The sequence below is a fragment of the Elephantulus edwardii genome, unplaced genomic scaffold, assembly GCF_000299155.1.
Source record: "Elephantulus edwardii isolate Elephantulus edwardi_28Jun2011 unplaced genomic scaffold, EleEdw1.0 scaffold00005, whole genome shotgun sequence".
Taxonomy (NCBI): domain Eukaryota; kingdom Metazoa; phylum Chordata; class Mammalia; order Macroscelidea; family Macroscelididae; genus Elephantulus; species Elephantulus edwardii.
In genome coordinates this window covers 11,939,392-11,960,269 of record NW_006399755.1, presented here as the reverse complement: position 1 = coordinate 11,960,269, position 20,878 = coordinate 11,939,392, and the positions used below count along the sequence as shown (strand labels likewise).

At 49.2% G+C, this 20,878-nt stretch overlaps 1 protein-coding gene across 1 annotated transcript; it reads right to left on the bottom strand.

Moving 5' to 3' along the window:
* Nucleotides 1-10,843: 10,843 nt before the first annotated feature.
* Nucleotides 10,844-20,611, bottom strand: BSND (Bartter syndrome, infantile, with sensorineural deafness (Barttin)). The gene is made up of 4 exons (XM_006879724.1): nucleotides 20,435-20,611; nucleotides 16,361-16,461; nucleotides 12,124-12,390; nucleotides 10,844-11,246 (listed from the first exon to the last, which is right to left on the bottom strand). The coding sequence occupies exons 1-4, from the start codon at nucleotides 20,609-20,611 to the stop codon at nucleotides 10,844-10,846; spliced, it is 948 nt and encodes a 315-aa protein (XP_006879786.1).
* Nucleotides 20,612-20,878: the final 267 nt, after the last annotated feature.

The following is a 20,878-nucleotide window of genomic DNA, read 5'->3' as shown; positions in this document are numbered from 1 at the left end:
TACAACGATGAAACAATTTTATTTTCTAAGAGAAAAGTGCACTGAGGGGGCAGGGAGGAAAATGTGCAACAATGAATGAATGGAAAGCCAAGTTCTCTATAAATTTTCATTAAAGCCTCAATTAAGAAAAGAACAAAAAATAGTTTTGAACTCAGACACCCATTGGAGGGCACACTATGAGTAGGAATCAGCATAAGGCAGAGGCTTCATCCCACTCCCTTGCAGAACTGTAGCATAATTATTCAGTGAAATCTGCTGCTATCCTTTTAGATTCCTTTCACATTTGAATTGTCATAAGCGATGGCACAATAAGTGCCCTTCTGTGCCTGTGAGATGTGAATGGTTAGCACACTCAGTTGCTAACAAAAAGGTGAGAGATTTGAGTCCACCTAAAGGTGCCTTGATAGAAAGGTCTGGAAATCCACTTCTGGATAAACCAACCATTGAAAACTCTCTGGAGCACAATTCTACTTGGTTACACAAAGTCAGCACTGACTGACTCCCTGGCAGCTGGTACTGTGCAGTATGTACGTCGATGCCTATTCTCACAGCAAATTGCTAGAGTGGGCTTACTGTGTGAAGGAGTAGCCCACCTACTACAGCACTTGATAGACCCTGCCGTTCTAGGCTTCCAAGGGGTTATATCCTTTCTAATCCCCCCAGCAGTGTAGAAGAGCTCTGTTCCTGTACATTCTGCCATCAGCTAGTACCATCTTTAAAATCTTCTGCAAAAATCTTAGAAAAACCAAACCCTGCAAAACCCTATTGTTAATATTATGAGTGAAATGTGGTTCCCTATTTTAATTGGCACCCCTGTGATTACTGGCAAAGTCAGCCATGTATTTGGTTGGTTCCTCGCACCCACAGATGTTGCCTGTGAGTGAAATCTTTTGCTTGTTTGATTTTTCTGTGCTAAGTGTTATTTCCTCTCTCTGTTAGAGAGTTCTGGTGGCTTAGCCCCGAGGGAGTTGCAATGCTAAACCTCTATAGCATGTCATGTTTCTATTGCAATTCAAACCCATTGGCAGTTTCTCAGAAGATGGACAATCTCTCCCCGTGTAATTTAAAGTCTTGGAAGCTCTATAGCATCTCTTCCTATGGAGGCAATGGTCTGTCCTCATAAAGCCAATGCTTTGGGGCCTTGCCCTGCCATCTAAAATGCCTACCTGGCTGTGTCACCTCCTTTCTGGCTCCTTGTCCCTGTAAAGCCTACATCATCCAGGACAGCACCCACAATCCATTCTTATCAGTCAATGCACATGTCTCCAGCCACCCTCCACCTACACTAGCGTCTGCTTATATCTGTCATGCATAAATCCCTTAACTGTGGGTTGACCTTTACCCAAACCATTCTCTCTCCTCATTCTTCCCAAGTCAATTTTTTAAGACCCAGTTTGGTATGCATCACTTCTTCTGAGATGCTCTCACTGACTCCCCAGATGGATCAGTTCTCAGTTCTGACCACAATGGTTGTCTGTCACTGCTTACTCTCAAGTTTTCCCAGGAGAGCAGAGAAACTCCCAGGAGAGGGTTTGGACACATCTGCCTGTGCCTGGCACAGGAGTACCATCAGGTAAGTACATAGAAAGTGTTAGTAAAAAGGGGGGGGGAGAGAGAGAGAGAGAAGAAGAAGAAGAAGGAGGAGGAGGAGGAGGAGGAGAAAGGGGAGGGGAGGGGAGGAGAGGAGAGGGGAGGGGAGGAGAGGAGAGGAGAGGGAGAATGATCAGACATCTGCATGAAATCTGACCCTCCTACCTGCAGGCTGACTGGTTTTAGCACTCCAAGCTCACCCCTGCCACTTCAGGTCTGCCCTTCTCCAGGTTAAGTGTGGAGACTGTGGAGCTGACTTGAGAATTCTCTAACCATATGCAGAGCCACCACTGCAGAGTCTGACCTGGGAAAGTCCCCTAGGTCACCTGGCCCTTGCTTGTTTTTTGCTTGGGTCATCTCTGATGTGGCATCTGTCTTGGAGGGAGGGTCTCCCATCACAAGGCTCCCTGGTCTGCTAGGAGGGGCTTCTGGGCAGCAGTGAGGAATTCAGGACACTGGTTCCACCAAGTTTCTGTTGTGTCGTGGAACCCACCCAAGTCTATGCTCACAGGTAGAAAACACCTTTCCTAGATCAGACTAGAAACTGGATACAAGTCAGCCGGCTTGCTGCAATGTTCTCCTTTCCCTTTGCACCAAATAACCAGAATACTCTCTTTCTGCATTTTTGTTCCATCAGTATATTTCCTCTTGTTCATCAGATCAAATCTCAGTTCTGTTGCTGGAATTCCAGAAGCTTCATGTCCAATCTCCAGACATGCCCTCTGATCATGTCCAATACAACCCCAGCCAGACTCTCTGTCCCAACTTTCTCCTCTTGTGTAGGACTTTGCCCAAGCCATGTCCCTGTCTGAGATACCCTCACCCTTCAGCTTACCTGGTTAAACCCTGCCTTCAAACCACCCCCTGGCCTGGTGATAAGAAGCTGCGCAGCAATCCCAAAGGTACACCGTTTGAATCCACCAGCTGCTCCATGGGAGAAGAATGGGCAATCTCCTCCAGTATGACTTACTGCCTCTGAAAACCCGCTGGAGGCTCAGCCATTGGTTGGTTCCAACTTGATGGCACACAAAACCCACAATGGGTTGCCTTCCAGGCATTAAGTCCCTGAAAACCAGGCTGTAGTCATTTCTAGGCTGCTATAACAAAGTACCACAAACCAGGTGTCTTAAAACAACAAAAATAGGTGAGCTCTGGTGGCCTAGTGGCAAGAAGCTGCAACTGCAATCTCAGAGATACAAGGTTCGAATCCACCAGATGCTCTGCTGGAGAAGGAGGAACAGACTCCTCCTGTACCAGTCAGATCTGATTTGATGGTACACACAAAAAATAATGAAATAAAATAATTTTTTTAAAAAACCAACAAAAATAATCTCCTGTACATTTCTGGAGGCTGTTGTTGCTGTTGTGAGATTCTGGTTAGTCCTGTGAACAATGGATCTGAACCTGTGCTGTCTGGGTGTTGACAGGGCCATCTCCCTCTGAAGACTCTGGAGGAGAATTCAGCTTATCTTCTGCCTAACTCCCTTGGCATCCCTTGACCTGTAGCTGAATCTCATTAGTCTCTGTCTTTGCCTTCATGTGTCCAGCTTCTCTCTGTGTTGCTGTACGACCTGCCACATGAGAAGTGCAAGGAGCAGAAAGGTACATATAGACTGGGAAGGACTTGGGAAGTAGGCGGGATGGGCGTGGAGCCTGCCTTGGGAGAAAAAAGTGGGACAGTTCAGATTCCTAAGCAGGTGGTACACGACCCAGGCCTCACAGGCTGACAGAGAAGGAGATGAAGGGCATCCAGGCAGAGGGAACAGCCTGAGCAACAGCAAGTGACACGAGAGGGAAGTGGCAGATGACTCTGCTGCAAAGGGTGATTGGAGCAAGATCCTGACGTGATTTAATGCCAGGCTCAGGAATCTGGCCTTTATCCTCCAGGCAGCAGGGAGTCGTGAGAGGTGTGGGAGCCAAGGTGTTCCTGTCCTCAGCAACAGCATAAGGACAGGCACGGGCTGATGCTCAGTGGAGCTTCCTTGGTCTATCTATTGATGAGTGTCCTCTGTCCACACTGGGGTCAGAATGGCCAGGGTGAGTGCATGAATCCTGGTAGACATAAAAGGCCCACTGATGTACCTTCTCTCCTCCACTTAGTCCTTCTCTGGAACCATGGACAAATACTCAACTCCTCTCAACCTCCACTTTCTCATCTGAAAAGCAGAAACAATATACCACCTATATGCATACAAAGTTCTAGTTATTCAATGGTTAAAGATGCCATCGCTAACAAAAAGTTTACTGGTTCAAATTTACCCAGAGACCCTATGGAAGAAAGACTTGAAAACCTGTTCCTGTAAAGATTGTTATCATTATGTGCCGTCGAGTCGGAACCAACTCATAGTGAAGCCTCCAAAAGGTTTTCAGAGGCTGTAAATCACACAGGGTGGATTAAAATTGTGTGCCATTAGGTTGACAGCCCAGCTCCTTACCACCAGGCTGTCAGAGCTCTGTCTGAGAAAATATTAGGGTCCGGTTTTACTCTGTCACCTGGGACTGCTACAACACTGAACTAAAATCACTTTGCAGGTCCTGTGAGCACAGTGTGCATTAAGTGCGTTACTGTCTTATTACTACATACATGTGGACCAGGAGAACTAGCAGAGGCTCAGAGGTTCTATGTCTGAATCCTGCTCCATCCTCTGGGACAAGCAGCTCCTAGGCGTGGTGAGGAAATAAATTCTGTAAGGTGACTCAGCATCCCAGAGGAGTATTTGGATACAGCGGGTGTGCTATGTGCCCTGGGTGATACTTGAGGGAGAGATTAGCGAGCAGGTCCTATTTGCATCGAAGTTTTCTAATTGGGACAGAGAAATCAATCAGCAATTTAAAACTAATTGACAAAATTTAACAGGACAGCAAGTAATAAATGTTGGAGAGGATGTGGTGAAACAGGAATGCTTATACATTGTTGATGGGATTGTAAAACAGTACAACCACTCTGGAAGGCAGTTTCGCATTTCCTCAAGAAGCTGAACATAAAAATTCCATATGACCCAGCTATTCCACTGCTTGGAATATACCCTGAGAAAATGAGAACTGAAGAACAAACGGAGACTTATATACCAATGTTCATAGCAGTGTTATTCACCTTCGCAAGAACATGGAAACAGCCCAAATGTCCAACCACAATCAAATGGATTGAGAAATTATGGTGCATTCACATGATGGACTACTATGCAGCATGAAGGAGAAATGATTCTGAAAATTACTACCTAACTTGGGAGGGACTGAAGAGCATTATGCTGAGTGAACCAACTCATAAGGACAAATACTGTATAAGACCATTGTTGTAGAACGAGTATGAAGATCCAAGGGAAGGAGTGTGGGAGCAGAGGGATGAGGATGTGGGGTGGGGATGGGGTGTTGGTGGTTAATCGTAGGGTCGTACAATTTAATGGATGGAGGATGGGCAAAGGAAATGGGAATGAGCTGGTGTGAAAAACAATGTATAAGAACTTTGTAAGTAAGCCGGTATTAAATTAACGTTTTATTTAAAAAAAAACCAAAAACCCACACACAATGTAAAACTAATCGCCATAGGCACAATTTTTGGTAGCTAAGCCCTGCCTCCTCTGACCAGGTCAATGAGCCCTGTTCCTCCTTGATGCTGCTAGGAGGCATCACCAGGCAGGAGGCATTGATACCTGCCTCAGCTTCCACAGTTCCTTTTCTGTACCCTCAACCAACTAGTCAACACTCTCAATGTCCACTTCCTCATCTGCCAAAAAGCAGTGATACACCAACCGTAAGGAGTTGTGGTGATTCAAGTGTGTGAAAGATGCTAACAAAACATTGGCTGGTGTGGCCTCACCTGCTCCTCAGCACCTGGCATAGCAGGCGTCCTTGACCCTTTGCAGGGAGCTTTCACATTGCTCTATCTTCTCCATGCATCTATACATCTAGTCTCTTAGTACAGAAACCTAAGGCGTAGAGTAGAAGAGGACAGAGAGTTGAGAACCAAGACCATAAGTCTGCAAATGACAAAATACTTACAACATGGGTGACTTGAACAGAAAGAAATTTATTTTCTTGTCTCCCAGTCAAGCAGGTTGGAAGTCTAAATGAAAGCCTGGGCTCTGGGGGAGGACCCAGCCTTGTCCATAGCTGAGGCATGCCTTGATGTTTCTTTGCTAGTAGATGGTCTCTTTCGTGGTCTCGCTCTGTATGTGCCTCCTTGAGTCCCTTTTCCCCTTTATACCATAACATTCAGAAGGGCTGAGTCCCAGCTTACAAAGATATATATGACCTTCATCAGCAAAACAAAACAATCCTATTTCCAAACAGTGTCAGTTACAGATAGAGGGGTTAGGACTTCAGCATAATTTTTTTTGTGATACAATTCAATTAATAACAGAGCAACATGTTTGGGCATCTACCATGTGTTAGAGGCCTCATACCTGTTAATTCCGCTTCACTGCAACCTGGCTGTAGTTGTTAATTGTCACTGATTCTGACCTAAAGTGTAGAACTGCACAATGGGGCTCTCAAGGCTATGGCCTTTATGGAAACGGATCACCAGGCCTGTCTGCTGAGGCACACCTGGGTGGGTTCGACTCACCAACCTTTTGCTAATAGTAGAAAGCCAGTGTGCACCACCCTGGGGATGACAGCCTTAAAGGGAGGGCTGGTGTGGATGCTGCATAAACGTGGACACTGAGGTTCAGAGAGGAGCAGTGACTTGTCCAAGGTCACAGAACAAGGAACCAGCAGAGCATTGAGTCTTTTAGGCCCCAGATTCTGAGATTTAGAACAAACATTTGACATATTAATGGATCTGAACCATTCCTTAGATCAGATGTGGTGATGGATGACCTAGTGCCTGCAACACTGTACTCAGGGAGTTGGGGAATACGGGCAACCCTTTCCACCTCCATGTAACCAACTGCAGAGGAAGCAGGGACAGAAGCCCAGAGAGAGGACCCTCTTGCTCAAGGTCACCCAGCAGGCAGTAGTAGAAGCCCAAACGTCCTGCCCTAGGATCACACTCTCCTGGCTACCTCCCCTGGCTAAGGGCAAGGGCCAACATCCCTCTAGGGTTGTTTTGTCCTGAGAGAGTGGAAACTTCCAAAGTCTGTGACCTGCCATCAGGAAACCAGACAGGAGCAGGAATGTTCACCCAGTCCACAGACCTGGAGCCTGCGGCTACCAACTGTAATCCTGTCCTTTCAATACCCCTGCCCCTCGGGGGATATTTATCCTGCGGTCACTGACATGGTCCCCCTCCCAGTTAATCAACCAGAAGAGGGGGAGGCACCCAAGGACCCAGAGGTGCTGGCATTCCCACAGGACATGGAAGGTTAGCCAAGGCACGAGGGCCGCAGCACCAACGGTTGGGTTTCAAGTACCGTGCCGAGCTGGTGAGGAGGTCAAAGCCCTCAATGGCCAAAGCTGAAAGGATTCAATCTGAGGTTTAAATTTTATTATTATTATTTTTTTAAGTTTGAAACAAAATTCTGAGCACACCCACCCCAATTACCCTACCCCAGAGAGTAGTGAGAGCTGCGAGAGACACAGCCCCTGACGGTCAGGAACAGGCCAGACACACTCAGCCAGACCCTTGTGTGCACGTGCACGCACGCGCACACACACACAGCTGAGCACAAATAATGTCAGCAAAGAGCATTCTGTGACCACAATGATCCAAGATAAAGTCAAGGCCACTAAGTAACCACTGGGTGGTACAAACAGTTAAGGACGCAGTCATTAACTGAAAGGTCAGAGGTTCATGTCCACCCACATGCTCCTCTGAAGAAAGCCCTGGTGGCCTGCTGCCCAGAGATCTCAGCTGTGGAAAACCCCATGGAGCACAGGCCTACGCTGACACACACGGGCTTGCCAGGGGAGGAACTCTGATTGTTGTTAGGTAGTCATAGCTAAATACAGACAAAACCCAAACATTGTTTGTTGACGTTGTTGCTGTGTATGTCAAGTCAGAACCAACTCATAGCTCACGCTCCAGTGAGTTTTCAGAAGCTGTGAAGACTTCAGAAGACTGCTCGTCTTTCTCCTGTGAAATAGCTGGTGGAGTCAAACGGCACACCTTTGGGTTGGCAGCATGGTATCTTACCTCTAGGCTGCCAGAGCTTTAAACATTAAGGCCCAAGAATTACTCCTATACCTCCTTTTCTTGGTTAATCAGAGTAATGATTGTTTCTTTGGCAATTATGTGAAAACATGAGCCTGTGTAAGGCGGAAGCCCATCACAGAAGGAAAACGCAAGGACTTTCCATGAGTGGAGAGCAGTAGGAAAGTAAGAAGAGTGCAGACATTAAGGTGCAAAACTTGCGAGACCCTGACAAACAAAGGTATCCTGTCGCCTGCGGGCGTTTCCAGGTTTCATTGTGCAGCTTTACCTTGGTCTGTGTTTCCCTTTCAGTTAGTGTCGTTGTTGTTGTTGTTGTTGTTGTGTAACCAGTCAGAACCAGTTCACAGCTGACCCTCCAGGAAGTTTTCTGAGGCAGTTTGATTGCCCAGACCCAGTCACGGGATTACCCTTCTTCCTGACAGCGTCCAATCCCGAGCAGAACCCTATTTCCTTAAAAAAAAGCCACCAAAACCATGAACCAACTTGACCCCTTGACTCCATGTCACGGTGGTCCATGTATGTAAAAACTGAGCTCCGTCTAAGATGATTTTTCAGAAGCACACTGGCAGGTTTTACACCACCCAGGGGCTCTGCTTCCTTAATACCCTCCCACCAGCCCACATGCCTGTCACCCACATGCAGACTGTCTCCTCTCCCTGGTCCCCAAGTTACTTGTCTCCCTCGCTTAGTAAGCTCACCACACTCAACTTGAGGTGGACTCCTGCCAGTCTCTGGGAGATGATAGATGGCAGGTTAATTTCCTTAATAACTTGAAATAATGAGTGTACGCTGGAACTGTCCTGAGGGAATAGATGTGGGGTCTCTCGCTCTTGATGCTGCCTCTGCCCCCCAGAAGGACCCCCGAGACGCTGTATTTCTCCCTGCAGGATGAGGCAGCCAGAACCCTCATCCAACCTGGTTCTGCTTTGTTTTGGGAAAGCTCTGCAGTTCTGACACCACCCTCTTCAAATATGGGGGTTCCTGAGAGTCAACAGCCCTCAGTTAGCCTGTATGGTCACGCTAAGGATGTCACTGCAGCATTAACTTTCCAGAGAGGACCCTCTGTGCCAGCAGGGGTGATGGCTCATTTATCCTGCCCACAGGGGGAATGCCCAGTGTTTTGCATGGGAGAATTTGCAGGAGAATAAAGGTGACTCTTAGCCACTCGCAACCTTTTTTATTTCCGCCATCTGTGCTGGTGCCCTCTCTGATGCAGCTCACATGCTTCCCTGCCCTAGTGCCCATGACACATGGACATGACACATGGACATGCCCCATGGCATGCAGATGCACCACACCATACCTGTTCCCACATGAATAGGGGCTAGGAGCGGGGTGTCATGGATCACACAGTTGAGGGGATGTACCTTAGAGGCCATCTTCAGACAGAGGCTTTGATGCTGGAGGTAGAAAAGTCCTGAACAAGAAGGAGTGTGTTCCAGGGGTCTCACTCTTCTGACCAGCTACAGAAGGGCAGACCCTCCCACCATCCCCGACCAGAGAGACCTGGCCCGGATGCAGGTCTCTTAGTCCTGCTCACCCAGGGCAAGCTCTGCACATGCGAGCTGTCTGCAGTGATGTCACAGTTCCTTCCTCTGCAGTGCCACCATCCCCATGGTGGGCAGAGGGCCTTGCAGATACGTCTGTGGTGATGACTGCCCTGTAATGCTGTGGTGCCATGCACACTCAGGGCTTCTCAGCCCGCTGCTGCACAATCCACCGCACTCCGGCTGGCCCGGGATGTCTGTGAGGCTGCCCCTGCTGCCTCTGCTGTGTCTATTTTCAGCTCCTGTCTGCCACCTTGGCCTGTGTTCTGCATCCTGTCTCTGATGTAAATCAGGCCCCGTGGCTAGAGGCTGCTCTGCAATCCGAGGACGCTTGGTTTGAGGCTACCAGCTGCTCCATTGGAGGATGGGCAATCTCCTCTCATGTGATTAACAGCCTCTGAGAACCCGCAGGAGGGTCAGCTATGGGTCTGTTCCGACTCTACGGCACCTACAACTACAACATGAGAGAGCTCAGGGGGCCTAGTGGAATTGTGCTGCTAACCCAGAGGCAAGCAGTTAGAATCTACCAAGTGCTCTGCAGGAGAAAGATGAGCAATTTCCTCCTGTGTGATTTGAAAACCCACTCAATGGCACACAACCACAAGGCAACAACCACATTGGCGCCTCTTCCTCCTAGGGAACCGAGGTTAGAGTGTGGCACACAGCAGATGCTCAATAAAGAAATAAACTGAATTGGATTCGGCCAAGACTGGGTTTCATCCATATCAGTAAGCTAATGGGGACCTATTGTGTGGAGACTATGGGGCTCAGTTTTAAGGACTCTTGGCCTGACTTTGTTGACAATTAGACATGAGGTGTGAATGGCAGAGAGCAGGGGTTCTGTGAGTCTCAAACCCTTGGTGACCAGGGTCAGGCATGAGAAACACAGGGGAGTGAGTAAACAAAGATGTCCTCCTGCGTGGGAGTCAGCAATTGACCTCCAGGGGCCCATGTACAAAGGTCCAGAAGGCCAACTGCGGGAGTTTGAAAGAGACTTTCCAGGCAAGTAAGGGAGGAACAGGCATTCTGGCGGACGGTTTGGCTCAGGGTGGAAATAGCGGGTGTGTGAACGGTGGAGTGAGGGGCAGGGGCTTGGGATCTGCAGCAGAGCATAGGAGGTGAGGGACCAGGGACAAAATCAGGGTGGTCAGTAGCGCTCAGTCTCCGCAGAAGAGTCATGCGCGGACAGGGGCTGGGCGGACAGCGGCGGACATAGACTGCTCCGAGTGAAGGTGGTCACACCATCTTCCAGGTGGAATAAAAAGTCTCAACAAGGATCAGGGACGCTGAGAAGCCTCTGGGGGCGGGGGGGCAGGTAGCACCAAGGAAGGTCCCGTTCAGAGTCCAGCTTTTAGGGACAGGCCTGGCTGCTACATATCTCCCCCTCAAATCACAAATTCCTTTCAAAGTTTTGCCAAAGAAAACTCCCACTTGGCACAGCCAGGGTCATATGGTAACAATACCATCCCTTACGGTGGCAGCTCTTTACCCTTCTCCGAAGTGTGCAGGCATGTCATCTTATCTGCACACCTTCTACAGATCAGTGAAACAGGTCCTGTGAGGCCACTTGGGGCAAGAAGCCACATGAGGCTAACACCCTCAGGGCAGGTTAACCTCAGCCTTGGGCGTCAGGCTCAAAGCCTACTTCATTGTCCGGGAGGGGGTCCCCTGGTCCGTCAGGGAGCCCATAGTACAAGTCCTCTTCCTCCTGCAGCTCCTCCATGCCTGCGTCCGATGCCTCCTCCTCATTCATCCGAGGACGTCGCTGCCAGCAACTGGACAGAGCCGCGTCCTGCAGCCCCTCTGAGAGTACCTCCCCTGATGTGGGGGCGTCAATCAGAGCAAAGTCGTGGTAACGGTCGCCTTGGGACCTGCAGGCCCAGGGATCCTGGGGTGGTGAGCGAGGTTCCTCCCCGGAGGGTGGGGATGGGTTGGGGCTGCTGTCCTCGCTGGAACTCAGGTCCAGGTTTTCTTGGAAGGAGGCCAAGGGTGCAGGGCCCTGGGGACAGGCTGGGGGGCTGTAGGGACAGAAGCCACAAGGGCCAGGGGACTTCTGAGTCAGACTGCCTGAGTCCTGGCCACTAGCTTTATTAACCTCTCTGGGCCTCAGTTTCCTCCCCTATAAAGTGGGAAAGTAACAGTACACACTCCCAGGGTTGTTTGAAGGCTATAGCAGATGTGTGCAAGGCATTTCACACGGTGCTTGGCACAAAGCAGATGCTCGAGAAACAGAAGCCCTTACTATGTTTTCTCCAGGCCAAGTCATTCCCCCTCCTCTAGTCACTCAGTGGTCTCCAAGGGCTCTCAGGGCCCCATCACACAGGAGGGGACCCATGTTTTCCTCTCTCCCTTTCAGATTGGGAACTCCTGAAGGGTGAGGGCCAGTCCCAGGCCCAACACGGAGGAAGTGTCCAGTTGTGTTGATTGAATGACAGATAAATGAAGTCCATTTATAAACAGATAGGGGTGAGACGTGCATGGGGAGTGACTTGCTGGAGGTCACAGGGCAAGTCAGAGGTGGAGGTAGCATTTGCACTCGGGTCATCTGCTTCTTCCTCATCGTGCACAGTGGGCATTCTCTGATAGCAAGGCCCCACTGTGTGCCTGGGGTTTAAACACACAGCCCCACCTTGACAGCAAGCGTGTGCTATAGGAATAACTTACCAGGGGAGGAAACAGAGGCTCTGGGAGGCTAGGACCTTCGCCAAGGTAACACAGCAGAGGAACCCAGGCCTGTCTGAGTACTAAGCCCATATTCACTTGTTCCTCTACCCCCCCCTCAGTCTCCACTGTCCCCTGCTGCCTCCATATTTCCCCCATCACCATCACCCCACACCCCTTCCATCCCTATTCTACCTGAACAGTAGTTCTCCACCCTGCCCTCTGTGCGCTCACCTGGACCTGCCTTGAGCTGGGAGTCTTTCTCCCTCGTCCTCATCAGAGCCCCGGTGGACAACAACAGGGGCTTCCATCCAGGCCTGAGAGTCCGCGGGGCCTCCGCCCCCATCGCTGGCTCTGGGCTGCCGCGGCCCTGGCTCAGAGGCCAGCAGAGGGCGAGGGTCCTCACTGTAGCCCATGACCTTCATCTGGATGTGGCTAAAGTCTGGCAGGCTCTGGTCATAGGCAGCGTCCTCCCACAACCTGACGTAGGGGGGCTGGGGGCTGGAGGTACATGAGACACACGCACAGACAAGAGGAGAGAGAGAGAGAGAGAGTTAGTTTTACTCAACAGATATCCCTCTTTCTGCCTGCTCTGCTTGCTTCAGGCATCCAGTCTCCTCTTAGCTCCCAAGAAGCATCTTGGGGAATCATTGTGCCTATTTTGGCATAAGCAGACCAAAGCACTGAAAGGCTAATAAATTAAGTGGTAAAGCTTGGACATATTCCACTTGCTGCCTCTAAAGTCAGTCAGGAAAGTGTGGTTGTGGCGTTAAGGCGAATCAACACTACATTCCAACTTATGGCTAAAGGCCACGTGCTCTTCACATCACTGACGCAGAACACCTAGGTGAAGACATTTCCCTCCCATTTTACAGACGAGGACAGAATCACAGTAGTAGCCGAGTTACTGAGAATATCAGGTGAGCTGGGATTTGTTCATTCACTCCTCTTATCTTCACCACTTCTCTGGTGGATCCTGTATAGAAATTGAAGGGTAGAGACCTTACGTGGCTAGCTCAGGGTGACTAACATATTCTTAATTACTGTGCCCCTCAGAAAATAAAGTACAAAGCCTTGTACAAGGTAGCACAGCTGGGAAGCTAGAGATGGGAACCCAGGGACCCCTGTACCCCAGCTCTCACTAGCCAGCCATAACCGGACCCTCTGGAGAGCATGGGTTGGCTCGGGCCTGCATCTAGGCTCTACCCCGATCATTTCTAGAGGACGTTTGGCAGCTCTGTGCGTGAAGAGCCAAACACGTCGCCTCCGTATCTTCCTCAAGCAAAGCAGAGAAGCCCGGAACCCAAGGCCACAGACCCTGAACCGGGCTCCTTGAGCCGCTGAGGATGGGGGATGAACTAGGCCCACCAGGGTTAGCAGGTGCTACTGTCTCCTCAGGGCTGAAGGGCCGTGGGCTGTGCCTGGAGAAACCCGGGCTTAACGATTTCAGGACGGGCAGGGCTGGCGCCAAGCCCCACCTCCATCACTGGCTCCCCATGAGGTTTTAAGCCTGTGATGAATCTCTCTGAGCCTCAGTTTCCACGTATGTCTAAAGGATCTGATATTCCCTCCTCTGCTAAAACTTCCATGAAAGAGGTGGGAGATGCACTGTCGGACCCGGCGTCTGGTACACATCTATGCCGCGCACCACAGTCTGTTCATGGTAGTCTGCGTGCATTATTTCACATCACCCTCCAACACCCTGGAAGCGAAATACTATTACCAATCCAGCAAGCTAAACCCACTGTCCTTGAGCCGATTCCCACTTGTGGAAACTGTAGGATTCTATGGGGTATATAGTCTCTCAGGAAGCAGATCAGCAGCTCTTCCCTCCACAGCACCGCGGTGTACTGAACTGCCAGACTTTAGTCTCAACGTGCTGTGGAGTCAGCTGACGTCATAGCAACTCTATGAACAACGGGTCTGAGCGCTGCCATACCCCATGCCATGCTCACCATCTCTGATAAACTTGAGCCCCTTGTTAGTTACTGTGTGAATCTATCTCGTTGAGGGCCTTCCTCTCTTTCGCTTGCTGTCCTTTCCCAAGGGCCAGCTCCTCCTAACAACAGGCCCAAAATATGTGAGACAGAGTTTCAGCATCCTTGCTGCAAAGGAGCACCCTGGCTGTTCTTTCCCAAAGACATACTTGTTTGCTCTTTTGGCAGTCCATGGGACATTTATTTCTCCAACACCACAACTCAAATGCAATGATTCTTCGGGCATCTTTTGTCATTGTCCAACTTTAAGATGCATAAAAAGTCATTGAAAAGACCATGGCTTTGAATCAGAAGCCCTTTAGTCTTTAAACTGATGACATTGCTCCTTCACCCTTTAGAGAGATGCTTGACAGCAGATTTATGCAATGCAGTATGGCTTTGATTTCTTGATTGCTCATACCAAGGGTGTTAATTGTGGATCCAGGTAAAATAAAATTGCTGACAACTTCAAACTTTTCTCCATCTATCATGATGTTGTTATTATCATAGAGGTGAAGATTTTTGTTGATTTGAGATGTAATTAGTACTGAAGGCTGTAGATTTTAATCATTTGTAGCAAAAGCTTCGAGCCCTCTTTGCTTTTCGCAAGCAGGTTGTATTATTTGCAGTTTTTGATGAGTCTACCTCCAATCTTGATGCCACACTCTTCTACATAGAATCTAGCCTCTCAAATGATTTGCTAGGCATGCAAATTGAATAGGTATGGAGAAAGGATACAGCCCTGATGCACACCTTACTTGATTTTAAACCATTCAGTGTTCCCTTACTCTGTTCAGACAATAGCTTCTTGTTCTAAATATAGATTTCACATGATCACAATTAAGTGTTCTGAGATTCCCACTCTTCTCAGCGTTAGCCATAATTTGTTATGGTCTGCACAATCAAATGCCTTTGCATAGTCAATGAAACACTCTTCTGGTATTCTCTGCTTTCAGTCAAGGTCCATATAACATCAGCAATAATATCCCTGGTGCTACATCTTCTTCTAAATCCAGTTTGAGTTTCTGGCAATTCTCTGTCAATGTACTGTTTCAGCTGTTTCTGGATAATCTTCAGTAACATTTTTTTGCATGTGACATTAATGATATTGTTCTTCTTGTTGTTAAATGCCATCAAGTCGGAGGCAACTCATAGTGACCCTATGAACGAAAGACCTGGACACCTGTGTAACTTTTGTCCTTTCCCCAGGTTCATAGTGTTTCCTGAGGCAAGCTATTACGGAAGTGAATGCCACTCCTGTTTCCAAGCTTGTTTTAATCAGGGAGCACCACCAATCACTGTCCACCATGGGTAACTATTCTCACATTTGACACATTAGTGCCACAATGTTCAGCTTCACAGCAACCATGAGTTACCTCTGTACAGCAAATGGACATACCAGGGCTATATGACCTAGAAGAATGTTTCACCAAAAACAAGTAAAGGCAGACCCAAGGACTGTGGATTAGTCACCCACCTTTGGCTTGGGAGCATGACTTTCTGTCCACTAGGCCAACTGATCTCTCTCTACGTATTAATGATGTTACTCGATAATTTATACATTCTGTTAGATCACCTTTTTTTGGGGGGAATGGAAGCAAATATAGATCTCTACTAGTCAAATAGCAAGGTAGCTGTCCTGAAAATTTCTTGGCATAGTCTGGTGAGCACATCCAGGGCTGCATGTGTTTGTTGAAATACTTTAATTCCTATCAATTCCTGGGGTCTTATTTTTCACTAGTGCCTCCACTTCATAGACATTTCAACACTCAGAGGCCTCAGTATCCTCACCTTATAGATGGAGTATAAAACAAGATAAGTTGTTGCTCAAAGTCACATAGCTCCTAAGTGGCCAAGCCCCAGGGTCTGTGCCTTGACTTGTTAGTCACAGGGGATGTTATACATGTGAGGGATTTAGGATTAAACCTGCTTCTGAAGTCTCGTCAGGCTCAAATTCACTGCAAGACTCTATTTTGTCCCTACGAAGATAAAGTCCCTGAACCTCAATTTCCTCCTCTGTAAGTTGGAATCAAATGCGTAGAACTGAAGTTTCAAAGCAATGCTGTCATGCATTGTTTTATTTCATGTTTCAGGTATTCCTTTGATAACAAGTAAAGTCTGCATCAGGAAGCCCACCTATCAGGCCCATTTCCCCAACAAGTGACTGTGTGCTCACTTCCTGTCTCTGTGTCACATTTTGGTAATTTTAATAATATTTCTAACTTTTGCTTAATACTATTATTGCATATCTAATAGACTACAGAACAGTGTGAATACAACTTTTACATGCACTAGGAAAGCAAAGGTTTTGTGTGACTTGTTTTTTTGTGATACTCACATTATTGTGGTGGTTTGGAACAGGACCTGGGCATCCCTGAGCTGTGCCCGTGCATGGCTTCCAAGCACACAGTCTCAGGAGGTGGCCCGAGGGGAGGAGACACCCCGCCGTGGCCCCTCCCCTGCAACCTCCTTTGGAAGGGCACCCCAGCACCTACCTCTTCATCTCAATGCTCAGCTTGTTCTCCAGCAGTTCCAGCGCCTTCGCCTTCGGGGACAGGACGCCCTGAAATTCGGAGTCTGCGGGCACAAAGGCAACCTGGAGGGAAAGAGAAGACAGTGCCCAAGTCTGTAGGAACTGGGATGCCATTTCCGAGTAATCAAACTTCGAGCACCTTCTACAGCAGATGTGCCAGTGGGCAAGCCCACCGAGGAGATCTTGTTCAATTCCTGAAGTTGAGTGTGACAGAGGAAGATGAATCAGGAGGGACGCTGACATTATCAGCTGAGGGGAGGGAGGTGAGAATGAGTGAAGGATGGGGAGTGGAAAGGTGTTAACCGTCCTGTGTTTCTGAGGTGGGAGCTAGAAAAACCCCTGCGGCAGATGAAGGCCTCTGAGAAGGACACACCCATCAAATCCCAATTAGGAGCCTGGTCCTGGGCTTCAGGGGAGCAGGCAGGAGGTGCCTGGGGTACCTGATGGTGGAGACAGAAGCCAGATAGGGGAAGGCTGTGGTGGAGGGGAAGGCTGTTCTCTCCACTTATCCTTTACCTGTTCTCATCTCTCCTAGTTTCTACAGCCTTGAGGGTAAATTCTGCCATGGTCTAGATCACCATTATATCTCGCCTGGACTAGAAAAGATGCTGCCCTATTTCCTCCTCCCAGCTGCCACTGGAATAAGCTTCTCACACTGTACTACTGATTATGTCCCTCTCTTATGGTATCAACTAAGAAGAAGAAACAGATGCTCAGAGAGGACCTCAGGTCTGGGTCCCTTTATCTTCTTGCCCCCGCCCCCCTCCAGTAGTCACGCTAACTCATCCGTGCTGTTCGTTCACAAATGTGTCTTGAATCCCACCACTCTTTCTGTCTGGAATATATTTTCCATCTTCTCCATGAACTTCCATTTCACTCGCAAAGCCCAGTTCACCTTCCCTGGGCGCCTTGCTCTTCTTCCCATCAGACAACATTGTCTGCCCCACTAAATTCCAATTCTACCACTTTCATTTTTATATTTAAAGACATCAGCACCAGTCGCCATCGAGTGGATGCTTCTTCGCAGTGATACATGTGCCTCCTGGTAGAATTTTACTCCATAGTTTTCAGTAGGTGGTTTTTGAGAAGAAGATTGCCAGGCCTTTCTTCTGTGACATCTCTGCTTGGACTAGAACCTTCAGCCTCTGAATTAGCACCCACAAGTGTTAACTGCACCACACAGGGACTCTTCCTCAAAGACAGGGCTTAGCTCTTGTTGGTCTCTGAAACCCTCATGCCCGTAGTTATTGGTTCGTTCTAGTTCCTTCGATTTCTATTTCTCTCAACTGGAGAATTCCCACTTAATGAAGCTTCATGTAAGTCTAGCACTGAAAATTAGGGCAGAGTCCTGAGGAGAGGGCATTTAGTGGAGGCCACGCTGAAGACCCTCCACTTTCCCAAGCTTGATGTCTTCTTCTAAGGACTAGCCCCTCCAGACAACATGCCCAAAGTATGTGAGATGAAGTTTCACCATCCTCCATCTAAGAAGCACCCTGGTTGCACTTCTTCCAAAACAGAGAGAAGGTCAGTGAAAGAGAGAGGAAGACTTTTAATAAGACGGATCAATGCAGCGACTGCATCAGTGGGCTTGGGCATGGTGGAGATTGCGAGGGTGGCACAGGACAGGGCGAGGTTCAAAGTGGTTGGTCAGAGGATCACTATGAGTCATCGTTGACTTGATGGGCCCCAGCAGCGGCACCACCACACTGAAGAGAGAAGGCAGGTGCCAGGGCACCTCATATTCCTCAGTGCCTCCCTGACTGACAAGCAGTTGCCCCCTTCCTTACTGCAGTGCACGTGTGACAACTCCTGTAGACTATCTTCCCAAGTGCAAACTCTCTCTCTCTCTCTCTCTCTCTCTCTCTCTCTCTCTCTCTCACACACACACACACACACACACACACACACACACACACCATTGCACCCACTCGTCTACACATACAAAGAGTCATATCCAATTCTGTAAATGTCAACCTGATGTCAGGGACCCACAATCCCACCTCCATGACCTCTCTCTCTCAGCTGTTGAAGCCTGAGCCTCCCCAGACACCAGAACAGACACTCAGGGGGAGCTCACGCTGCCAAGGTCACAGAACGAGGCAGAGGGAGCAGGGGTTTGAATCTGGGCCACCAGACACTGAAGCATGCCGTTTCCACGCCGTCCACAGCACATGAACTCGTTGCTCCATCAACAGTTACTCATTAAGTGCCGGCAACAATCCTGTCTCCTTCTCTCCCTCAACCCCCAGTCCCAGTCCTGTCACTCTGCCCCCTTTAGGACACCAAAGCCACCAAGGTAAAGGGGAAGGGACAGGAAGGATGCTGCTCCTCTCCACATCCAGCCCTCTCTGTGACCCCAGGGGGCAGCCTCCTCACAGGAGAAGGATGTCCGTCTGTGGTGGAGGCGAGGTGGGTGGCACCACACCAGGACCTCTTCTCCCTGTGACCTCTGCTCAGGGCACTGCACAAACAGAAGTGAGTTGACTGTAAACTGCTCAGTAAATGACCACAAACCAGCCCAGACCGCTCCAGCACCGGTTGCCGACAGCCAGCCCCAGGTTGGCCCACACACCGGGCCTGGACTGGGGAGGCCTGTGCCCCCTGAGCCCCTCCCTCTTTCCAAACCCCTAAGCAAAGACACCCAAGCAGGAGGTGAGGAGGACACTGTGGGTGCTGGAGGCTGCCTGGATCCTGGAGTCCGAGACGACAGGTCCAATAGAACCTTTAAATGCACCCTTTTCTGCCTCCCCCACCCTGACCCTGGTGTTGTGCAGATGAGAAAACTGAGGCCCAGAGGGCTTGACTTAAGTCTTCAGGCAAAGAACTCAAGCTAGAATCCACATTTTTCTTCTTGCTTCCTTGCTGTGTGACCTTGGAAAAGTCTCTTGACCTCTCTGGGTATTGACACCCATCAGTCTCCATGTTCCAAATCCTGATATGCTCATTCCACAGGATGATTGAGAGAATCAATAATAAAAACCACGGACAGTCCTGCACCTATGTAAAATGCTTGACAGTTTACAGAACATGTATCTCCTCTTGTATGTGATCTTCATAACAGCACTGTATGCCTGGAGAAATAGGGCCTGGAGGCCCATTTTGCAGATAGAACGATGGAAGTTCAGAAAGACAAAGGTTACAGAGAAGTGAACAGCATTGAAGCTAGCAGCCAGGTTTCAGACTCCCACACCACTGCTCTTCCCACCATTAACTACGCACAAGGCCGAAAAGACTACAAAGATACACAACCTCAAACCAGGTTCCAGCTCCGCTCATCCCTGTTCAAGCCCTGTGCTGAGAATTTTGTTCCATTTCCACTTAAGACATTAAATCAGAGTTTTCATGCCAATAAGATCTCCAAATCTTCCAAGTGTGTGTGTAGATCTTTCGTGTGTGTGTGTGTGTGTGTGTGTGTGTGAGAGAGAGAGAGAGAGAATATGGATGGCTAGGAGATCTTGTTAAAAGGTAGATTCTAATTCCGTGTACCTGTTGTAGAAAGGTGAATTCTCAGCAGGGGGTTGAACCAGAATGAGCTGGTTGGAAGCCCTGCCCCAAATTCATGTCATCGGACTCCACTCCTGTACTCTGGCCACTCTGAGACACACACAGCCCTCCTTCCGAAGCGGAAGGTTAGTCCTTAGTCACATCAACCGGAGCTCCAGCTCAGCCTTCTGGGTCTCTGGCTTCTAGATTATAAAATGGAGCTTGAGAAGATACTGAGACGCTGAGGCTGAGGCTTGAACTCCACCAGAAGCATGCAGGGCCTGGCAGGTGGTAAGCATCCAACAATATTTGCTTTGAGGATATGGGTTATGGGTTGTGCTTCATCGGGTCTCAGCCTCAGTCAGGTCCAAGGGACTTCTGGTCAGTCCTTATGACATGTGGATGGGAGGGTGATGGCTGGGAAAAATGGGTGGAGGGGAGAGTGGAATAGAAAGGAATGGAAGATGCTCAGGAGAACAGAGAAGAGAGGAGGGGGTCAGGATGAAAAACTAGATTGCAGATAGGGACTGATGTGTGCACCGTCACTGCCTACCTTAGGGTAGCACTGGCACATGCTCCAGACGACACCCCCAATCACCATGACACTGCCCATGGCGTAGAAGGTCCCATAGACCTGGGGCCGGTCGTGGCTCATGAGGAACGTGCCGAGGGCCAGCAGGAAAAGGCCCAGGATGATGAAGCCGATGCGGAAAGTCTTCTCCTCTGCCATGGCAGCCCCACTGCCCTTGGATCTTGTGCCCCCACGGAGGGGGCGTCAACAGACCTGCTGAACGCTCACACCAGAAGCGAGGAAGCTCTGGGATCCCTGCAAATTGAGGACTACAGCCAGAGCAGGATCCCTTTTGGTCCAGCTCCACCCCCCAGGGGCCCACTGGTTCAATGGAGCTGGAGGTGTCACGCTTCAAGGGACCTGTGCACCCACCCACCCACCCACCTTCACTCCTGCCTTTCACCTTCCCTCTGGGCCCAGGTGGCA